Raw genomic sequence first — 23,565 nt, forward strand, 5'->3', positions numbered from 1 at the left:
TCTTTGTTACAAACCTTTTTATTAAGATATTCAGATTTTTTTCTCCTTATTTTTTCTCAGTCTGTTTTCCTTGTATCTTTACAGTAGTTTTAATGTGCAATTATCTTTATTACTGGGTCACAGTTAAGGATTCACATAGTTATTGGCACTTGGAACACATGGAACAGGGAGGGGGCACTGGCATGTACATTGGAAGGGGTGGGGCGGGTGGGCCGGGGCACGGGGAGGGGTCAGGGTGGATCGGGGGGGAGGGACAGAGGGGTGGGCAATATTCTTTGACATCAGTATGAGGCTACTGCATTCTGGATATTATATACTTTTTTTGTCCAAAAAGATGTAATTCTTTCTTTTTCCGAGTTATGAAGGAATAATAGATGGTGAGAATAAAAGCTCATGCTGCGAGTGCACATCTAACAATCAAACCTCGATAGTGCTTTCTATGTATTCATGTACAGTTTAGATATTTATATATTTATAGTGGAAAACAAGGAGTAGTAGTACGGTAGTAGTAGGAGGGGGGGGGGGGGGGGGACGACGACAAACCAAATGGATTTCTGCCGAGGAGTTGGCCCTACCACACCAGAGACAAGGAAAGTAAAAGTCATTCATGGTTGCCTAGGTGATATGTAAAACCCCTGGACCTTTTATTATCTGAGGTAACGAGTGTCCTGACAGACTGCCGTCAAATACCCTGCAACTGATATAGTTTCCGTGTGTTTGGTTGGAGATGCAAAGCGCCTCCCCAGGTATCGTTCCTGAAAGCGAACCGATATGTATCTGCGCAGTCAGCCACACACCGGCCCTAGAAGCCCTTCCACCCCTCCCCCCTCCCCCCCTCCCGACCCCGAGCCTTTGGCAGCTAGTCTAGCTTCCTTTTCCCATAGCCGCGTAGAAGCTAGCTGGTAGCCTAGCGCCTGCCTGTGTGGTCAGTAATGTAATGCTATGGCTGAGAGCTCCCGAGGTAACTGGTACTTTGTTTTTATATTTTTAAGTTCTTTTAAAACTGCATCAGCGGAAAAACACACACACACCCGGATGCTTTGTCCATATGGAGGGACGACAGCGCATGTGTGTGTGTGTGTACAAATATATTCATATATGCATTTATATATATTTATATTTCAGAGGTCTGTGTGTGTCGTTTGTCTCTGGTGTGTGGGACTATAAAAGAGCAGGGAAATGTTAGACCACAGAATAGCAGATATAAAAAAAATATTTAAAAAGAAACAAGACAAAATACAGCCATGAAGGTTTCCGGGCATGGGGGGAAGGGGGGGGGAAGTGGCTGACAAGAGATCAAGAAAATAAAGAAACAAAAAAATCTGCCTTTGCACCACTTGGCATCCAGCCAGTTGAGGAATTGTCGATTTGGTTGCATCAGCGAATTTAACCTCCTTTACAATAACGAAACAAACATCCTCCCACCAGTGTTTTGATCGCTTTCCAAGACAAATAACATTCCAAGTGAATACCCCCCCCCCCCCCGCCCTCTTTTCCCTCTCAGTATCCATGTTAGAATACATTTGGTGGAGGTTTAAAAAAACAAGAAAAAATAACTGACAAGGTACGTGCAGTAGAACGGTGACAGGCGACGATATATGGTAGGCTATAACGTCTAATACCAAATCAACGGGTGGTGGTGGTAGTAGAAGTAAAAGTTTCCGGTCATTTCTTTGGCCATTTCCAAATCGTTTAAGATCCCCATTATAATTCAAACTAATTGCCTTTAAAAACCTGTCCCGGGGGGCCGGTCCAACGGCCAGCTCCTACATAGCACCTTCACCGAGGGGGAGGGGCCCCATGTGGAGACACCGACCCCCACCCCCCTCCCCCTCACACCTGCCAGGAAGGGAGAGAGGAGGTGAAGGTCTGTCCCCCCAACATTATTCAGTACTTTCTTTCAAACACCGACGCAAGAGGGAGAAATAAAAATGACATACAAAAAGATCATAAAAATGAGTTTTATAAAAAATCCCACAAATTTGATTCAGACTGAACTTTACACCCTTCCCACCCCCCAACAACACCACCCCTCACACATCACCTGGCACGCCTACCACACACAGGAAGTGACGTTTGGGGAGCATGCTCAGAAAGGTGCAGAGGCTCGGACCCGCGGCCTCTCTTCCAGGCCAGCGGGAACTCACCGACAAGGTGCTTCTTTGAACGTTATTCATTTTGATTAAATCATCACGTCAACCCCCTCCGTGTCACTGTTCCCTGTGGCGTGGGCGACCAAATGATGGGCGGAAGCAAGAGCTGCCCTACCGGCAGACGGAGAGGAGGGCGATGTTTTGAGAAGCCAACACACTTGAAACACTGCCCAGCTAAGGATATTTTTCAAGATTCGTTTTTTTTGTAAATCAGTTATAAATCCACCGACTCATATTTGGCATTCTCATCCCACGGTGTGTGCATGTAATTTTTTTGTCATATATTGTAAAAATGTGGAGCAGAACTCTCTTATGTTCTGGCCCTAAGGTGCTTGGTTGAATACAGTGATCGAGACTTGATTATAACTTATATAATAGCTTTAATTGTTTGGCATCACTGCTACTGAGGTATACTGCCACCTGTTGGTCATCCACAGATACCGCACATGCCACCCGCTATATGTGTAGCAATACACCAACCTGGCCACCAGATGGCAGTTTGGACAGTCACAATGATCAGATTAAACCAACAATAGTTTATTCTCAAAAAAGGCTAAGCTGGTCCATCAAGGACCAGGTCAAGTAAAGGTAAAACTCAATGTTTGTTTCTAATGGAAATGTGTTGGACGAGCAAGACGTATCCCCAAAGGGCAACGGAAATGACAGGGATAATACTGTGTCCCGTGGGATAGATACTTTTAACAGACATTCAGACACAGCGTGTCTTGTTTGCAAAGTGAACCCGACAGTGTTTCTCATGTTTGGACCAATCAGTCACCCTCCGTCTAGGTCGCTTGGTTCCCATAGTTACACACATCACAATAACAAAGATGCAGAAGAACATTTAACCAACCAATAAATATTAATTGGTTAGCCAATTAACCAATTAACAATTAACCCTCTGGTCCAGCAGTTAACTGCCCCACCCCTTCCCCTGTCAGTAATTCACAATCACTATGCAAAAATATGTAGTTCTCTCTCTTCTACACTACTTTATACCTCCTCTCTCCTTTTCAGTTTCTTTTTTTTCTCCATTTAAAACTTTAATCTACATGACTTGGCAACTCTAGTTACAGGTGTTAATGAGGAATTATTAGTAGAATTTTCTTAAAAAATAACTTCTCAAAAGACTACAGTACACTAGTTCAATTGTAAAAAATATGAACACAAAAATAAAAAACGAAATTCTCAAAAGATAACAGGCAACCTCCAACAAAGGTTGGAGGTTGTAAAAAAACAAAAACATAAAAACGTATGTTGCCAATAAGTTCCCAATATGGTATATAAAAGGTCCTCTAGAAACACGATCTAGCCCTCTTCCGCTTCAACCTTTACCGATAAAAACTGTGCTCAGGCAAAAGCCGCTATACAGGAAGGCAAACAGCAGTAACAAAACGCACATTAGAAGAAATATAAAGGAAAATGTCAAAATAATGAATGGTGGGGGGGGGGGGGGGGGGGGGGAGTTCGGTTTCAAACCGAGACGAGAAGTCCATCATGGATGTCGTTTAACAACATACTAACATCTCGTCTGCTCGATCAGGGGAAAAACTAAAATACTAAATTCCATACTTGTCTCAAACATTGTCCTAGCATCCAAACTGTATTAATTTGATTGGTCATGAACAAGCGACCAATGGGACAGCACCATTAGTGTGGATGGCAAACGACGCTCAAGCAAATTTCCAAGCACAATTGCATTACCACTGTTGTGCGACAGATGGCGCCAATTGTCTCAAGTTGGATTCCAGTGGGTTTTATCCTCACTTACATGTACCACCGCAGAGAATTCGATGCAGCGCGTAAATTCTGCTATGCTCTGGAGGACACACCACACTTATAATAGTAATATGGCATCTTAAGTTTTACGAAGTAATGATTACATACAACACCGTGATTGCATTTTTTTAAAGAACAACATTGATTGAAATTAGTGCCACATTAGTCTAGGAAAGTTTTGGTCAGTCTCCACACCATTGAGACTCTGAAGTGTCCCAAAGTCATCCTGCTCTCCGTTTAAAAACACACACAATGTAAACTCACTGGGCTGCAAGGTGGGCGTTTCGGGGAAGAGCATCCATTTTAGGAAATGTATGCAAGCTGTCACCAGCAGACGTCTTGTCACATATTTGTACCGAAAAATCAATTATACCGTATCATTCCTGGGACTGGTTTGAAAACCCTGAAACTCTACAGTGAAATAAAAAAACCTCCAGTCTCATTTCAAATGTCCTTATCGCGGTTCACAATTCTCCTAGGGGAAGGGTACAGGGAATCCAGGCAATGAGGTGACATTTCTCCAGTCACACCCCTCCCCTCTGCACAGCCCCCACTACATAAACAAACAATCCCATGATGTTTGTCTCCGAGGCACCGAGCCAAGCAGAGTCACTGCCACCCCTCTCTCTCCCTCCCTCCCTGTGCCTCTCATCCCTATACATTCCTCTCCCTTTGCCTCCCTCCCTCCCCCCCAGTCTCTCTCTCTCTCTCTCTCTCTCCCCCTCTGTCTGCCTGAGTCTCTCCATCTCTTTGTGAGCGCTGTGTTTGATCTCGCTCTACATCAGAGTGCTGCAATGCTCTGACGGCTCGGGGACTCTTTAACAAGCTCCTCTCTACTGTTCCAAGCCTAGAAACTCGCGCCGCTGATTGGGCGGTCTGGCGGGGCGTCTGGCAGCCCTCCGATTGGCTGTGGTCAGGATCATGTTTTAGGTATGCAGGACACCGGCAGGGAATCGACGGTCGGCCGTCCTCCGTTAGCGACACGACAGACGCAATGAGCACCACTGTTTAGCCAGCCGTCCCCTTGATGAGGATGGATGCACAAAGACGGGCCCCTTCTTCCGACTCACAATACAAACGTGCTGCGCACACACACACACACACACACACACACACACACACACACACACACACACACACACACACACACACACACACACACACACACACACACACACACACACACACACACACGGCAGAGACATGTGACTTAGCGAAGATGGGAGGCGCCAAGGTACAGCAGAAGAGAGTCAGTAAGAGGGGGGGGGGGGGTTAAAAAAAGAAAGGGGTGGAAAGGAGGACAAGAAAAGTAGAAGAAACGAAGAGACCAAAAAAACAAAAGCTGAAGCTCCAAAGTACAGAGCGTCCCTGAGTGGAGGGAGAGAGGGGAGGACGAGTGGAGTGGAGGTGAGAGACGAACAAGAAGAAGGGAAGACAGGAGGGGACAGACAGAAAGAGGCAAGAGGTAGACGGAATGCAAACAGAGGGGGGGGGGGGGGGGGATTAAACCACCAGAATGGGCCCAGTCCAGTACAACTACAGCAAACAAACGAGAAACGACAAATAGAAGAAAATGTACGACAATGAAAGCAGGAACAATAGGAGGAGAGGGAGAGACGTGGTGAGTGGTGAGTGGAGCGTGTGTGTGTGCGTCAGGGAGTCTGGGAGATAATTGTATGCCGTCCAAAATGGTAACCGTGCCGCTCAGGATGATTCAGGCTCCGCAACATGGCCGCTCTGCCTCCAGGCTTTGATACACCAGACGCATCGCATGCCGCGCTGCAGACCACTGCGCCTGACTATGTGTGTGTGTTTATACGCGTGCGTCCCACATGTGTCTATGCGTACGTGTCTGGTATATGTGCGTGTGTGTCTTGGTCGGTGTCTGTGTCTACGTGTGAGTGGGCGGTATATGTGTGCAGAGGTTGGGATGAGTGGATGTTTGTTTTTGTCTGCCACAGAGTGTCTCGCACACACGCGCATGCACACACACACACACACAACTTGCGGGCTGAATACCTAAACCACCCACACAGAGTGAAAGTCATTCGCATGTGGGTACATTAAGAAACACACACACATACACACACACACTGTGTGCCTGTCAAAAGCACTTGGTGTGAAGAGACACACACTAACACGCAGCTCTCCATAAATGGAAAGGAAGAGGCAGACACACACACACACACACACACACACACACACAATAGCACGCATGCATGCATTCAGAACGAATAATCCAAGCGCCCTGCATTCCCTCCCCTCTCTCTCTCTCTCTCTCTGTCTCTCTGTCTCTCCTTCTCTCTCGATCCCCTCACACAATCACTCTTCCTCCCTCTCTGGGGAGATTCACTCTCCTCTTCTCCATACTCTCTCTCCATCCTCCTGCCAGGCCCACCACCCCATTCCTTTTGTCTCAACGTTGATGTTTTGGTTTTTCAGGCGGTGGGAGGGCTTTTAAGATGTCATTTTAAGGAGACGTCAAATGTGCAAATGCATCTTTTTCCCACCCCCTCAATCTTGACTTGGTCTCACAGCCACAGCCTGTACCCACGGGACTTACCGGACTATAGCCTGCATCCACACGCCTCACCTGACTATAGCCTGCACCCACAGGAGTCAATGGACTATAGACTGCACCCACAAGACTCACATCTGACTATAGCCTGCACCCGCAGGACTCTCCTGACTATAGTCTGCACCCACAGGAGTCAATGGACTATAGTCTGCACCCACGGGACTCACCTGACTATAGCCTGCATCCACACGCCTCACCTGACTATAGCCTGCAACCACAGGAGTCAATGGACTATAGACTGCACCCAAAAGACTCATATTTGACCAAAGCCTGCACCCACAAGACTCATCTCTCGACAGACGGCTCTTTGCCAAGCACAAAACGTCTTCACTTTCAGTCAACCTTGACCGTGCTTGGAGCTTAAAGAGCATGCAAGCACGATACAGGAACAGCATGGACAGCCCCATCACTGGTTAAGCAAGGCATTGCAGTTATGAGTGTGTGTGTGTACCAAGAGAACACAGACAGAGACACAGTTCTGACGGCGCAGCAGCAATAAGGTGCTTTAAAAAGGTGTTGCCCTTCCTTCGACAAAGAAAGCCTACCAACCCTACACTAAAAACGTTCCGACCACTACCAGCATCAGGCAAACATCGTAAAAAATAACCAACCAACCGAGAGACAGAGTCTCAGTGCACAGTCCCCCCAACACAGTGTCTACCTCCCAGGGGAGGTCCAATTCTAAGTAAGACTTCTAGATTGTCATGGAGGAGATCCTTCTCCATCCACCGGCGGTTACCACTCGGCTGCCTGCCGCAGCGAGACCAGACTCCCCCCGTAACCACAGTCACAACGTGCATGAGCGTGTGCTGGTGGGTGGATGGGTGTGTGTGTGTGCTTGCGCGTGCACGGTGTTTACGTTGCCTTGATGGATGAATGAGCGCTCCAATTGTGTAAAAAAAAATGGCCATCTGGCCTCCCTCTGCTACAGTGCATGTAGGGATACACACCCAAACGCATGCAAGCGCGTTCACACACACACACACACAAACATATTCACACACGGAGTACTAATGCTTGAATTAGCACCTGTGTGCATGCCAGCAGAGCGTGCAGTCGGTAAGCAGTAGCTTGTCTGGGGCATCAGTTTTGTCCCCGTTTTCCGACATGCGGGTCCCGTCATGATCGGGGGGGGCTCAAACGTACACACAAGGCGAGGTCACAGCTTGATCGGAGACACATAGCGCACGCGTACCTGTGTACAAACCCCACTCAGGGAGCCCTCATCTCGTCATTAACATGTTCTGCTTCAATCGTTTTTCAGAACCGCTTTAAATAGGAATTAAAAAAAATCCTACGTCAACACAGTGCATTTGTCCCACGCCTTCGACAAACTATGCGAGCGGTGCTCCGTTGGAAGTATTGGTGCGACAAATGATTTAAAAATATAGGGCAAGACATTTATAGGGCAGAATCGGTCTCAAGGAGGTTCAGGGAAAATAATAGGTGTTTCTGGGAGGTGGGGGGGGAGAGAAAGATATCGTAGATAATATTAAAAGAAATTCGGAATTCCAAAGCAGATGAGCTTCGCCATCGGGCAGCATTGGCTAGTTTTGGCCCAGCACGCGACGGATCATCACTCGAGAGGACAAAGTAAATCACACTGCCCTATGTCAAATGAAAAAACTTTAGGGGATTAGCATCCAAAAAAGAACGGTGCCAACATACCTACCCGACCCCGCCCCACACGCACACATTCAAGATAATAACAGAACAACAGTGGTAGCCGACATTTTCAAACCCTCGCACTTCTTTCATTCTTTCCGAAAGCGTTTTGAGGGCTCTTTCCAAACCCGCCCATCTTCTGCAGCGTCTACATTATTCTCTTCAAGCAACAGACACACGCATGCGCACACCGACCGCCCCTGCTCTCTGGGAATGTATGTCAAGGTATCATCATTAAGGGGAGAGGAGACGTGACCGTAAACTATTTCGATGAACAAAAAAAACATGTTTTCCATCCCATGGTAGGATGTTTGAACGCACATGCAGAGCGGACGTGCGACCCCACCCTCCTCGGTCTCTCTCTCTCTCTCTCTCTCTCTCTCTCTCTCTCTCTCTCTCTCTCTCTCTCTCTCTCTCTCTCTCTCTCTCTCTCTCTCTCTCTCTCTCTCTCTCTCTCTCTCTCTCTCTCTCTCTCTCTCTCTCTCTCTCTCTCTCTCTCTCTCTCTCTCTCTCTCTCTCTCTCTCTCTCTCTCTCTTCTTCGAACCAGTGACATAGGAAATGTTTGGAGATCGAATTAAACAGAAGGGGAAAAACAAAAAAACAAGCATGAGGAGGAGAGGACGCTATTAAAACAGGAAACCAAATAAACGAAAAAGAAATTAAATAGAAACAATTGTTCCTCAAACCCGAGGCGAAGGAGAGTGGCGCCGCGATCGCGCCTGCCTCCACTTCCCGTCGCTGCTCTCTCTCTCTCTTTCCGTCCCGCCACTCAGAACAAAGTGCTGCCGTCGGCCGCGGCCGTCTGCAGGGCGTCTGCTGCCGCCGCGGCCCCGCCCCCCGCGTCGCTATTGGCCACGGCCTCCAGGGAGGCGGGGTCAAACCCGTGCTCCGCCCCCACCAGGGCGTCAGCCTCCATCTTGACGCTGTCGGCGAGGAAGGCGGAGTAGGCGTCGCCCTCGGCCATCAGCAGCTTCAGCTTGGGGATCCAGCTCTTCCGCACCACGCGCCGCGCGTTGGTGCACATGTCCGCCGCGATGGCGTTCATCTCGCTCTCCTTGAAGCTCGGCGCAAAGTTCTGGCAGTAGACTGCAGGAGAGGGGAGGGAGGGAGGAGGAGATGGGAGGGGGGAGGAGGAGATGGGAAGGAGGGAGGGAGAGCGGGGGGGAGAGATGGGAGGGAGGGAGGAGAGATGGGAGGGTGGGTGGGAGGGAGAGGGAGGGGGGGAGAGGGAGGGAGGGAGGGAGTAGGGGAGAGGGAGGGAGGGAGTAGGGGAGAGGGAGGGAGGGAGTAGGGGAGAGGGAGGGAGGGAGTAGAGATGAGAGGGTGGGAGGGAGAAGGATTTTACTATAAAACTCAAAGTGTTTGTTATTAACTATGTGTGCGTTGATCCGTGAATGTGGGTATGTTTGAGTCAGTGTTTATGTGCGTGTGTGGGCAAGTGTGTGTACACGTGTGTGTGTGTGTGACTCACACTTGACGGCGTGCAGGACTCTGTTGTCCAGGGGCTTGCGGCTCGGGTCGTTGGTGGAGGAGCGGATACCGGTACCACAGCTGTTAGCTAGCGTGCTCCTGGGACAACAGAGTGGAAATACACACACATTTAACACCAAGTGGAAATGTACACATTCAACACGCCGCAGAAGTACACACACACATTAACACGCCGCAGAAATACACACACACGCACTGCAGAAAGACCAACATTAACCTTCCAAATATCACAGTAGAGATTCCAGTATTTAACATTCCGTAAACGCACGATAGAGACTCACACGCACACAGTAGAAACACCTAAATGCCACAATAGAGACTCAAAAGCACACACAGTAGAAACACCTAAATGCTTACACAAACATTCAACATAGTAGAAACACACATGCGTTCAACAAAAGCGGCCATTGAAGTAGAAACACAGAATCTTCAACTCAAGCGGCCATCACCCGAGGAACACACGTCTTAGGTACAAGCTATCAGTGCAGTAGAAGCAGACGTCTTCAACACTAGCGGTCACCACAATAGAAACACACACGTCATCAAAACACACTTCTTCAACACTAGCACCACAGTAGAAACACATGCCTTAAAACACAAGCATTTACCACAGTAGAAACACACGTCTTCAACACAAGCGCTCCCCGCAGTAGAAACACACAGTTACAAACTAATTGCGATGGAATGAAAACAAACGGCACAAAGACTCGCATCCCGGGGGGGGGGGGGGGGGGGGGGGGGACTGACCTGTCGAAGAAGGCGGCCAGCAGTCGCCTGAGCAGCACCTTGTGTCGCGTGCCGGCGCTCACGTGGCAGTTCATGAGCTGCGCGCGCGAAATGAACACGCAGGTGCCGGTGACCAGCTCCAGCTTCTCGGCGGGGTCCCCCTCCTCGTAGAGGCGCGGGTGGCAGCGGTTCCCGATCTGGCTGATGAGCTCGGCGGGCAGGGACGCCAGGTCCTGGCGGGCACGGCTGCCCCGCCCACCGCGACCCCCGCCGCCGCCGGACTCCGCCGTCACGTCCGGGAGGGCCTCCACGCGCTCGCCAGCCACTGGAGGGGGGAGGGGGGGGAGGGGGAGGAGACATGTGTGGCGGTTGAGATGGTGGTAGTAGTGAAGACGAGTGAAGCTGAGTACATCGAGTCGTACAAGTTCGTCTGGGGGGGAGCGGGTTATTATGACTCGGACCATTGTGGGGTAAAACGGTCTCGGGTGTTTGCCATAGTCATCGTTATTATAAACGAAAGAAAAAAAAAAAAGAGTATCAAATCACCCCTATGGAGGTAATCAACGTTATGAACTACAAGGTGAGCAGCTATGCACTTTGATTTCCACACCATCAGGTTTGTTAAGTGGATATTTTTCTCCCCATTAGGGGGTCAAAAGGTTGCAAAACGTACAAGAACCGCCGGAGAAGGACATTTAACGCTGTACGACGAGCCTGAAGTCCGCTGTTAAATAATGATCAACTCCACAAGCGAGGAACCTCGTTTGGATTCTGCAGCGTGCCATTTCTTAATAAATCAATTCATAACCAGCTCCTCTGTATTCATATCATGTCCGGCTCCCTGTGATTATATTGAGTGTCCCATATGAGGCAGCATATGGCGGCCGTATGGAATGGGGCGGGATCAGGAGGAATGACACAAGAGGCATCTGTGTTCCTTCCTCGGGAAAAGAAAACACATCCTCCACCAGAACAGTAAAGCAGGAGTGTGCAGAAGGATCCTCTGCCTACGTTTCTGAGCAGCAGTCTGTCCCAGCTTTGCGTTTCTTCTGCAGCGCACTCTCGCTTGAGTTATTGAGTGCTGGTGAAGACGTGGCCGGGCACTGCCCAGGAAAGACTCGCAAATACTAGGCGACAACACTCTGATAAACGCGACAGTCTGCTCGGGGCAGGATCGTCTAGGTTTCAGGGTAAGGGGTTCAATCCCCAATGTACGCAGCCTAACCTGTCGGAACCCTGGAGGAAGGCAGAAGCTTAAGCCAAGCTGCCCCTTAAATGAAATGGATCTACATTCACATTAGGTCGTGTATAGAACAACTTCAGGAGTCCTAATATGCTATCGCAGAACTTCACATAGACACATAGTCACATAGGGCCGGAAACCAAAAAGATAAAAAGGGCAGAGCTGCACCTTGTTACCTTTTTCATTACAAAGACATTCTACCGAAGACAAATTCACTATGGCCGAGCGGATTAAGGAGATGGGGATTTTCATACGTTTATTTATACAGTCGCCATTCTACACACAGTTCATTTAAAAAATGTACAGACCCGTTAAAATAGTTAACTAGCGCTGGCCGAGCATGGATTAGCTGTTAGGAGCCAATAACCTGCTAACAGATTCCAGATTGCCATCAGTTCGCTTCCAGCAACCTGATGGGTTGAAACAAATATGAATATATACGGAAGAAAGTAATCTAAAGCCTGCTGACAAACCTTAGATTATTGATCAAAAGTCTGATTTGTCAGACTACCTAAAAAGCTAAAGGTAATAACAGCCGATGGACAATGAGCAAAAAACAGAAAGTATCCAAAGAAGGGATTAGCAAGCAGATGCTACTGCTAGTGACCCAGCTTTCTTCCTGGTCTGCTCTGGCACTCTTTACCATCGTTTAGGAACAATGAATATTTGGAAGAGTAGTCCCGCACCGGGATGCCAAAAAACCCAACAAGCGAGTGTTTTAGGGGGGAGGTGGAGGAGGAGAAGGCGGAGAGAGCACATCTGGGGGTCTGAAGAGAGGAGAACATAATGCTGTGACTGGCAGGCAGCCCAGAGTGAGACGTTTGTTCCTCGTCGGCTCTCCTGAACACAGACATGCGTGTGACTTAAAAAGTGCTGTTAAAGACTGAAAGGAAAAGATGGTAGCATTTTAAAAAAAATAACATAAGATAGGATGTGATAGATAAGATATATGTTCCAAATCAAGAGGAACATTCAAGAGGAAATATCTTGAATATAGAAATGAACAATATACAAGTAAAATCGTTATCTATATCTATAAGGTGCAATAACCATATGCACAGCCAAAAAGGCTTTACAGTAGCATTTCAAAAATACATAATGCCACATGTAGCAGTTAGAGTAAGGGCTATACAAATCGATGTAAACGGAAAGGAGCTAATCCAAATATACGATGCCCATATCTCACACGTTAACCTTAAGCCTCACAGAGATGAATGAGAGGGTTGAATAGCCCCTCGGGCCCCACCACACATCCATTTAATTGTTCTGCTGGAGTTTCTGTTCCAGCTTCCTCCTGTAGCCGTCCTTGCCCTGCTGGATCCTCTCCTTGAGTCGTCTCTGAATCATTTGGTGGATGGTGGAAAAAGGAATCATCATTTTTCCACCATCTCCCTCGCCTCTCTTCCTATTGAAGAGAGACCTTGATGTCTCTGGTGGCCCAGGGTTAGTTGTTGAAGAGGCCATACTGCCTCCCTCGGAACAACGTTTTCCACACAGAAGTGGATGTGCCACTGTTATACATCTGTGACATCATTAATGTGATCGTTCATGTCCTGTACACTCCAGTCTGTTGCCTCAAAGGAGTCCAGCGGACCCCTATATTGGGTCTGGTTATGGTCAGATCCGCAGAGGGTGGGCTTTGGGTTGGGGATACTGCGTCTCCTTATCATCCGCATATAGAAGGTCAGGGTCTTGTTTTCCCTGGTTGGACAGTGCACAGACTGCTTGAAAGTGGTCCGAGTCGCAGCCAGTGAGATGTGGTCGAAGTGCCCGGATATCATGATGAATGCGTAAAGGTGCTGGGTGGGAAGTCTCGAGATGACTGAGTGAATGACGTCAGCCGCGCACAACCCAATGCCAGCGGGAGCAGCTTAGAAACCATGACGATGGCACGGGAAACAGCAGATCGTATTGCTTTAGTTTCGACTAACGGTCAGCGGTTCAATGTCTGGGCTTTTTTAACAGCAATATGAACAGGATTACACAATTTGTTGTTAACTAGAAAAGCAAGCCCAACAGTCCCTTCTTGCCACTCTCCCCATCAGTAAGGTAGGACAACAGTCTGTCAGTTAGGGACACGAGTCAGGGATGGGCTGGGGTAGCAATGTCTCCGTGAAGCACAAACACTGCTCTCGCTGCTAGCTCACACGCTTTTTTTTTTGCCAGCGACTTCATGTTTCCCACAGTAATCGAAGGCAGATTTTGGAGAAAAAAATAAAGACAACAGCCTGTCCTATTCTTCCCCTGACGTTTTTCCCACCTGCCTCTCAATCCCTATGCATCCTTTCGCACAGCTCCTTGGGGATTTCCGGTCTCTCCCTCGCCAACCTGCTCGGTGGTAGCAACAGACAACGGCCTTGTTCGTGCCGTATCGTCAGGGAAAGACAGGGAAATAGTTGAAGTGTGCCCATGACGAAGAAAAAGCAAAAATACGTTCCACAACATCATGGAATCAAACAAACAAACTAAACCCACATACAATTAGGCTAAAATAAAGTGTGAGTAAGAATAAATACGGAAAGAGCGGGAAGATATAGGGAAATTGTTGCTGGCTTCTGTCCGTTTGTCTCCCCGAGAGTTTAGTAGTAGCCGCGACTGAATTTAAGCCGGACGCAATGTTGGCAGTTGGAAACCAAAGCTTTCAAGTTATTTCTTTGGTGAGCGGGGGAACTTTGCATTACAAAAAGAGTTTGGCTGCAATTTCATCTAAAAATAAATAATATTAAATTTCCCGCGGAGGCCAAGTAGCTCTTTAAAAATAAACATTAATTTGAATCTCATTGTTCACAAAGCGGTACACCAATATCCGTCCTCTCGTTCGAGTGTTAGATGTGTTGCGTTGTCTGTTTGGATCGCTAAAGCGATTGTGTGTTGTAACACAGCCGAGCGGTATCCTGACTGCATCCGACGCTCACAATAGTATAAGTAAGTCCAACATAAATCAATACATGAATAAATAAAGCCGTCAGCAATAAGCACTCCGTGTCTGCGTCTCCTTCAGCTGCCAGACAAGAGGATCGACAGATGTTCCCAACACCGACGTTTGCTCTCCTCCGAGAAGTCAAGCAGCAACAAGATAGATGCCTACATCTATTTTTAGAAGTGTACATTTGATAGCCCTGCATTGGCACAAGGTTACAAAGAGGAAAAAAAAGAAAACCCTATGAGCGTCGTACCGCCCGCTTGGTACGAACATTGCGGGGTGGCAGGCGCTGGGTAGCGCGTAGCTGAAGACGAGCTACCATATGGGGAACGACAGAGAGGACGAATGGCCATCGTGTTGGGGTTCTGGTGAACACATCCTCTAGTCTCCCACGCTACGTCTGCTCGCTCACGACCTCCGGTTTACCGCTCAGCAGACACAACTTGCAGTGAATTCAGACCCTTGTCAGAAAAGCAGCAGGTGAGGGCGTAAGAGCATCTGGTCAAGGATGCCCACAGGTAAACTGACGGCTTTGGGGATCGAACCCAGGACCTTTCAGTGGGAAACTGAACAACCTAACCAACTCGCTATCCTGCACTATGCTACAAGTTCAGTTGCAGTGAATGTCATCCCAAGACAGATTTTCATTGGTGTAGTGAGAGAGGTAGAGTGAAAGGAGGGCTGGCGACCGGTACTGTTTATCGCTATGATGTTTTCCATCAGCTGTACATGGAGCTGTACGCTGTGCACCATCGTGTGACGGAGCTGTCCAGCCCATGCCACAGAACTGTGCACGCGTCTCTTCGAGCAAGACTGATGCATCCCAGATTCTGAACCATTGGACTTGTAAATGTAATTGGCCAGTGCATCAGTGACGGGGAAAACGCACCGTGGACTCGACTGTTCCACCGTTGTGTTCGTAGAGATGCCAACAATTTATGAATTACTTTCCCATTCAACGACCAAAAAAAAAACAACAAGTGCCACCCTGATGCATTCAATATCATCAATAATCCAAGGCCTACATGTCCTGTTGACAGCATAAGGCCACCATCAGCGATATGATATCTGGATCATCGATTATTGTGTCCCTATTGCCCAAGGACATCCTATAGCTTGGAATAATACAGGGAGCGGAAGAAATGTTAGAGCAGCTACAATTTCCAATCATCAAATCTAAATACCCAGAGAAATGCTGTGTATGGGTTTGGGGGGGGGGGGGGGGGGCATTTCCAGTGGGTGGTACTTCACCAGAACAGGTGGAATGGGATGAGCCTGTACAGGTGAGTCGTGTACCCGAACAGGTGAGGTGCCGAGCTACTGACCTGTGGGGCCTAAGTTCAGCATGCAAAACATGTCGTACCTACACAGGTGAGTCATGTACCTGAACAGGTGAGGCGAGGGCTACTGACCTGTGGCGCCTACGTTCAGCATGCTGTACATGGTGTACATGTTGCATATCTGCCGGTACTGCTCTTCGGCGGTCTCGTCCGCCATGTCGTCCTCCTCCTCGTCGTCGTGGTAACTGATGGGAGAGTCGCTGGTGTACATGCTGAGCGCGCCGGGGCTCGTCCCGTCGGGCGTCACGCCGTTGTGGTTGTTGTTGTTGTTGTTGTTGTGGTTGCCGTTGACGCCGTTGCCCGCCCCCTGAGTCATGACTCCGCCCACCATGCCGCCGCCGCCGCCGCGCCCGTCCTGGGCGGCGGCCGAGGCGGCGGCGGAGTAGCGGGCGGCCTTGCGTGACCCTCCGCCCCCCAGGCCCCCGCCGCCGTCGCGACTGCTGCCCTCCCAGAGACGCTTGGCCACCGGGGTGCAGACCACCGAGTAGGGGGAGCCCTCCTGCTGAAGACATGTGGACACACACGAATCGTCATACACAGTTATCCTCTTCAAATAAGATGGACTTTGGGAACCCCTACAGGGGCAATATCCGGAGACTAAACAACATTTAATGACCAGTATCTACCCCCTTATCCATCTACTTTTACTTGGAAGTTGTTATAAAAGCTTGGTAGCGAAAGTTGTTTATCTAAAAAATGTATTGTTTTTATTTAAATTATTTCATTCGCCGTTGTGTAGCTACAACGGCGGAAACATTTTAAATATGTCTACATGTCCTAAACTAACATGACGGGGTTAGTTTGCAATATATCACACCACAGTCCATTACGGACATTTGCACTATGGGGGCAAATGCCTGCGAGGACCAAACCACGGAGGAAAAGGGGCCGAGGACCACCCTGGGTCCACGCAAGTATAATTTTGCTCTTTTGGACTGTGTGTCTGTAATGGAGGGCAGGCGGGTGGTTGAGGGCCTACCTGCGGCGTGGAGGCAGCCTGCTCCGTCTTCACCTTGGAGACCAGGGGCAGCGGGGTCAGGCATGGGGTGGGCCTACCTCCTGCAGAGGCCCCGCCCACGGTTTGAGTGACAGGGCTCTGAGGCTCAGAGGTTGGTGTTTCCTCGGTGTGAAGCCCCTGGGAGTCGCAGCTCGGGGATGAAACCTGGAACAAACAGACCGCTTAGTCACAACAACAACAACCCATAGAGGGGGTGCACTTCAAGAAGACTAATCTGGGCCAGTTAGGGTACTACTAACACATTCAGTAAGACTGGTTATATTCAGAGGTGGTCTGGGTTCCTTTAGTAGTATGAACAGTGCACAAATGTGTCCTTGGCCACATAGGCTGGAGTATGTATTCATTTGCGTGCAAACGGCGTCATATTACACAAATCAAAATCATCAAACCACCCTGGCTTTGCCAACGACGTCTGGAAGTTGAAAATGCGACACTATCAGTGCCGCAAACGTCGTTGCCTGTTTGGTTTGCAAACAGGTAGACTCAGTCTGTGTTGTTTGGATTTCTTCTTTTCCTTCTTTCTAGTTCAAGCTGTCCAGTTACATGGAAGTTCATTGCTGCCTCCCGCTGGTTAGAAACACATTCGGCCTTCGCACACCGAAATGCTGTAAGCGTTAGTTCACATCCAGAGCGGTGGAGTCAGCTATGAACCCAAGTGGTCCCACGGGACGCATGCGCAGACTCATTCTAATGCGAAGGGTGAACTGACGTAGCCAGAGCTGTCCACTTGTGAGAGGGACGCCCGAGACACATGTTAATACCAGGTGTGACCAAGGCCATGCCTAACCCTTCATATTCGTTTCGATTGGACTTAGCAAGTGAAAACCTTCCCCTGTGAACCAAGACTCACAACGAGCCGGAGTGCATCAATCAACGCTGGTCTGCGTCGTCTGTACTAGCCACGCCCCGGTCACCACGCCCCGGTCACCACACCCCCCATCCGCCCCCGTCCCTCAGTGGCCTCTTACCTTGAGGAAGAACTCTGTTCCCTTCTCCATGATCTGCTGGATCTGGAGGAAGCCGGCGGTGTACATCAGCAGGAACTGGTCCCCCACGTTCATGCTGAGGCGGCCCGTGTAGCAGAAGGCCAGGATCTGCTGGAAGCTCTGGGGCTGCACGGCCGGGGGCAGCTCCACCACAGAGCTCTTGCCCCCAGCGTTGAACAGGTCCCGGAAGTAGGAGCTACTGGCGGCCAGCACCGCGCGGTGGGCCTGGGGGAAGGAGGTAGGTCGAGGAACGGGGTCAAGGGGGAGGAAGTAGGATGGAGAGGAGGGTGGCTGGTTAAGGAAATGGACGAGAGCAGCCAATGTTTGGCGACAAGACCATTGTGAACTTGGGAATTTTAGTGGGGCTAAAATCAATAATCCATTTCAGTGAAAATCCACGACATTTAATGTCATTAGAAATACTTTTATCGAGCCCACAATAAAATAATCTTGTGGAATACAAAAAACAGTATCCTGCATGTCGCCGTTTTCCTCATTTGGGTTCAAAACCCACTCCCATATCCGGGAGTGAATCCAACCCCCCCCACAGTATAACATCCTGCCCCAACCTGCGAGGCCGCATGACGGGCAGCAGGATGGGGCCGCCGGAAGGCGAGTAGGAGCAGGCCAAAGGGGGCACGGGACGGGGATGGTCCTACCTTGAAGGCGTGGCCCTTGACGACCACAGAGACGTCGCAGTAGAGGCCCTGCAGCCGCTGCTCGTTCAGACACTCGAGGACGTTGTTGCCGAAGTTGGGGATCGCCATCTGTAGCGTCTGAGCCATAACGCTATGGCGGGTCCGCGGGCTCTAGAGGAGACGGGACCGCTGCAGCACGGCGGCTTGCTGGGGCATGGGATGGAGCTGGGGCTGGGAACAAACACACGGGTAGAGCATCAGAACCATGGGCACCTCATCCATATATTAGTGATAAGCCCATTGTTCGACCGATGAGCATAAACGGGCTGAAGAAGGCAATGAATCATCAGGGACTCAATTACTGCCGATTGACATAGACATTCAGGAATATGGCATTTGCCAAAGCCTTTGCAGTCAGCAAAGCAATGTCTGCTATGAAAAGCAGACAACCAGAACAACAGGGATGATGGAATTATATAAAGGCGGTATCTGAACGACCGCAGACGCTGCCTCAAGTAAATCAGAAGTAGTGCGTTTGTTTTCTATTGATTTTGAACCGTGTTCGATCAGTGATTGGCAGATCACACCACCATCTGTAACCGCGCCAACAATCAAGATGGGTGCATCCCTACCATACACTGAGGGTGATGCTTCAAAGCACAGCAGTGAGTGCAGACATTGTTAGCACGGCTGGCCCTCTGTGGGAATCGATCCCCCAACCATGGCCTTGTGTAGGCCCTGCACCACCATCGCGATACAAAGGAGAGTCATATAGACAAGTTTATGATTTCTCAAGTGACGTTCCAAAGCATTCAACCTGAAGGTCTTTTAAACCTCCCATTTTTATGGTTTTAATAGCATCTTCTCAATAATTTACACTGCTAACTTTGAGTCTCACACTAAGTGGATATCTTTATTGCACAACTAAAGCATACAATTGAATAGTGATAAAAGATAATATTGAAATATTGCCAATGTCGGGGTCGAGCCAGGTGCAATACAAAAGGAACATTTTGTAAAGCGTGAGGAAGACTATTAAAGATAATGAAGACATGAAAGATTAGGAAAAGAGATGAAGGACTGGAAGCATGAGGGGGCGCCGGTTGTGGGTAGATTGTGGAAAGGATTGGAGAATCATTGTTGAGTAGGAATGGGTAAAAAATTCATAGGGCATGAGATAAAAAAAAAAATAATCATTATTTTTGCACTTTAATAAACAATGCCTTAATGCAATTTGCAGTGATGGAATGTTTTAGTTCAAGTACACTTTAATTTGCAATTCCTTTCTAATTTCAAAATTGCCCTTTTGAGACTTTTGTTTACAGCTCAAGTAAATTTGTCCAATTTACAAGTTTGCATTTAAAACCTGTTGTTTAAGATGAAGAGAAAAAATAAAGTAAATTTGTATTTTGCCACACAGTTGAGCCATTTATTATTTAAGAGCAGATTTAATCGAATCGTGATTAATCGATTCAGAACATTATCGAATAATCAAAATCGATTTAGGAAATTGGCCACGATACCCAGCCCTATTGTTGAGGGTTGGCTGATTAATGTTTGGGCAAGGCTAAAAGGTAACCGTAATTGGACAGTTCACAGAATTTAAAGCAAATAAAGCGTTACATGTGAACTAAAGGGAAGTTCCAGCTGCTGGTGGGATTTAAGACCCGTTTGATATTCCTTTGTTAGCAGTTTTTTTTTTAAAGATATCTTCGGGTGGGGCCGCTTCAGATCCGTTTCTGCCTTTCTAGTTGCTCATTTGACTAAATATACAATGAAGAAAAAATGTACCGTTTACGTACACTCTATTTGGTTTGTCAACTTCATCCAAATTAAAGTCTTATGATCAAAAATGGAAGACATGTCACAGTTTCTCTACAAATAAAGCTCTCTGAGGGACATATTGCGTTTCTCAAATATCACCAATTCTCTCACGCAAAGCTATATACAGTCAACAGATTTAGCTGTGCTATACACTTAACTCTTTTCACATCCAAGACACCGTCTCTCTCCCCCAACTGTGAGGGGTTTGACAGCTTCAAACAATGGTTACATAGTTGGCGACACAGTCAACACTGCCAAGTAGACAAACACAGCAGCATATAGTTTAAGTAGCTTCGGCTAGCTTCCGTTGCCTAGTGGATACGACCTTTGTGAGTTCACTCATGGACTCCAAAAGAAGGCCTGGTCAAGAACATCGTACAGAGGTACGTGTGCCGTGATGAACTCTGTTGAATTCAAAATGGACTGTTTGCGTCCAGGGAGCGATTGGCTTCATATTATGTAAAGAAGCTATTCTGGTGATATGCACACGCACGTCTTCTACATGCACTGACTGAATCATTCAAACCTTATGAAAATTATTATTGTCATGTCATACTTCATCCATTAAGCTTTGGCCTCTTTGCCTGGTATGCTGTGTATACATCCCCTCTGTTTACATTCGGCAAACGCCACGTTGCCAACGCAACCTAACAGAAGTATTTCAAGTTGACAAAGCCCTGTGGTGTGTGCGCCCATAAAACAGCACCGGGGGGGGGGGGGGGGGGGAACCTGCCGACTTGAGTTCCCATCTGTTATGTAATTGAGCTACACGCTTAGCTAGCTCCGACATGCTCACACATGCATGCTGCTTGTGTACACTATAGGGGTTATGGGAGAATGGTTAGGGGGTGTGACTCCCAGCTGAACGATTTTGGGTTCAATCCACTAAGTCCACATGTATGCATCCTTCAGCAAGATTGCAAGCCCAAGCAGCCTGCAGTGTCAGTGAGGCAGGTTGGGTGAGCCTCCAACGTCTACCCCGTGAACTTTGACCCATGTCAACCGCTGTCCCATGAACGGATAGGATTGGTGCAGCCCAAGTGCTTGAAGTCTAAACTGCCATGTCGTATGATCCAGCTGACAAGCACTGTGACTCTGCTGGACCACTGCCAATGATGCAGATAACTGAGTGCACCGAGTTTGATGTAGCTTTACCGGCTCCGCGACAGGAGAGAGCTTTTGGAACATGCATGATTACCGTGGGCATAACTCTATTTAAGTACAGCGGTATAGAACGAGAGCAAATACATAACCTGTTTGTAGATAGAACTATATTCCTTTTTTTTGTAATTGGCTTCCTTATAGTTTCCCATCATACACCACTTGGCATAATGATATGCCGCTTTTCCACTGCATGGGACCAGCTCGACACGACTCAGCTCGCATTTTTTGCGTTTCCACCACGAAAACATGGTATCTGGTACCTGAAGTGGCTGCTTTTTCTAGTACCGCCTCGCTCTAGGTTCCAAGCGAGCTGAGCCGATGCTAAAAGGTGACGTCGGCAGACGGCCGGCCACTGATTGGCCAGAGAGTGTGACGAAGTCACGAGAGCGACATGGCAACCATGCTGGTAACAGCCATAGCAGCGCCGCAGCCAACATATTCCACTTCTTCAACATGCCAGCTAATAATACGAAAATGAATACCATTGCATCGATGTCCTCCATTGTTGTTATGTGGGTTCTGTCCATGTGTGGGTTGCGTAGGTGTTGTTTGCGTCGCGTACAAAAATACGTCACAGCCATTTCGCGCAGCCGACCCCGCCCACGTCCAGGAGGACTATTTGCGGTGGAAAAGGACCCGTGCTGCTACCGTGTCGAGTCATGTCGTGTCGAGTCGTGTCGAGTCGAGCTACATGTGTGGTGGAAAAGCGGCAATAGATAATGAAAGATGGAATTCCCATCCTCCCTGGGTACTAACAGCTGCCCTAAGGCTACATCTAGTTAGTTAGCTAGCATCTGCTGTTATCGTCCTAAAGAGATATCCCTTTCGGATTAGCAGCAGATTTCTGTTGTTGACGATCTACTACTGTATATTCTGGCTCGACATATGGATATTTCAGTGCCATTGCAGAAAGAATTGCTAAAAAATTAAGAAAATTTGCTAAACATTCCTTAAAATGATTGGCACATGTTTAAGTAGCGTTCAACGCGATTGTTAATTTAAGAGTGTTCAGGCATATCAAAGTGAAAGTTCAGCTGGTGTATATCCTATAGAATAATTTGTTGTCCCAACAATCATAGGGAACAACGTCGATGTAAAACGATCTGCTGAGGAATTTAAAGGAAAATATGGAATAGGACACCGCTGGGGTTCATTACATTGTAGCGTATGGAAAGGTCAGTTATCAGACCTAAGGTTATATCGTTTTAATATACATTATATATTTGATTGATTCATTTATATAATGAGGATAAAAAAATCCTAAGAACAATAAAGATGTTAGGTTTAAATAAAAGTAACAAGTTGCCTTGTTGTCCAGTGGGCTCTAAAGCTATAAGGATGGTCAAGTTTGGGGTAAATTAGTAATGCGTGAGTTTGATGTTTGATGAATATTTACTTTGTCAGCCTATTTTAGCCAATGTGTATTTTAATCAGGCAAATCTATGGCTGATTGTCATTCAAATGAAGGAGACAAATAGGTGTGAAACGACCTATTCTTGAACGTGGCCTCCTACGTTCACCTGGTGCTGTACTGCAGAGGCTATGGGGGCATAACTTATGTGCTTCCAAAAAAAATCCCAAACAGCTTTCCAATATAAACTCCCTTACTAAATTCCTGTCTGGGATTCATTAGATACCTTATTATCTGGAATAAACAAAAAAAAAAAAATGGTTAGAATGGTTAGGCAAGTAGTGATGCAACCCCGTCAATGGTTTAAAAAAAAAAAGCATTTTTTTTATTTTTCCATTAGATGGCAGGATTAAAAGCAGCCTCAGGACTCGTCCACTGAATATAGCCCGGAGCCTTGTTTATTTTCTATTTCCAGGGCATTACACCATCAGGGAGGGAAACAACAAGAGCTCGAAAGGTCAATCAAAAGTGGTCCACATGTGCACAGAAAGCCTGTCTAGACATGTTGACACGCTACTTGGACCTGAAAAGCACTGTGGGGGCCCCATCGACTGCAACCCCTTTTCTGGTAGGTGACCCCTTGCTCGTCGCGGGTCGCCGGGAGTCAGACAAACTTCCAGGCAAC

The 23,565-nt window shown here is 47.9% G+C and overlaps 1 protein-coding gene across 11 annotated transcripts in view; it reads right to left on the reverse strand.

Annotated features, from left to right (window-relative positions):
* The window catches only part of LOC132454160 (nucleus accumbens-associated protein 1-like), a 25,845-nt gene continuing 2,280 nt past the window's right edge, over positions 1–23,565 (reverse strand). For 4 of the 11 annotated variants that reach the window (XM_060047375.1, XM_060047371.1, XM_060047372.1 and 1 more), the window contains exons 2-8: positions 18,563–18,772; positions 17,886–18,128; positions 16,879–17,061; positions 15,972–16,401; positions 10,415–10,718; positions 9,648–9,745; positions 1–9,262 (exon numbers count right to left, since the gene is read on the reverse strand). In XM_060047375.1, the coding sequence (XP_059903358.1) occupies positions 8,946–9,262; positions 9,648–9,745; positions 10,415–10,718; positions 15,972–16,401; positions 16,879–17,061; positions 17,886–18,128; positions 18,563–18,688 (1,701 nt within the window). In that variant the 5' untranslated portion in view covers positions 18,689–18,772 and the 3' untranslated portion in view covers positions 1–8,945. The remainder of the gene's footprint in view (positions 9,263–9,647; positions 9,746–10,414; positions 10,719–15,971; positions 16,402–16,878; positions 17,062–17,885; positions 18,129–18,562; positions 18,773–23,565) is intronic. The other 7 variants (XR_009524889.1, XR_009524884.1, XR_009524888.1 and 4 more) reach the window with 7 other exon arrangements.

This window comes from Gadus macrocephalus, chromosome 3 (genome assembly GCF_031168955.1).
Source record: "Gadus macrocephalus chromosome 3, ASM3116895v1".
Classification (NCBI taxonomy): Eukaryota; Metazoa; Chordata; class Actinopteri; order Gadiformes; family Gadidae; genus Gadus; species Gadus macrocephalus.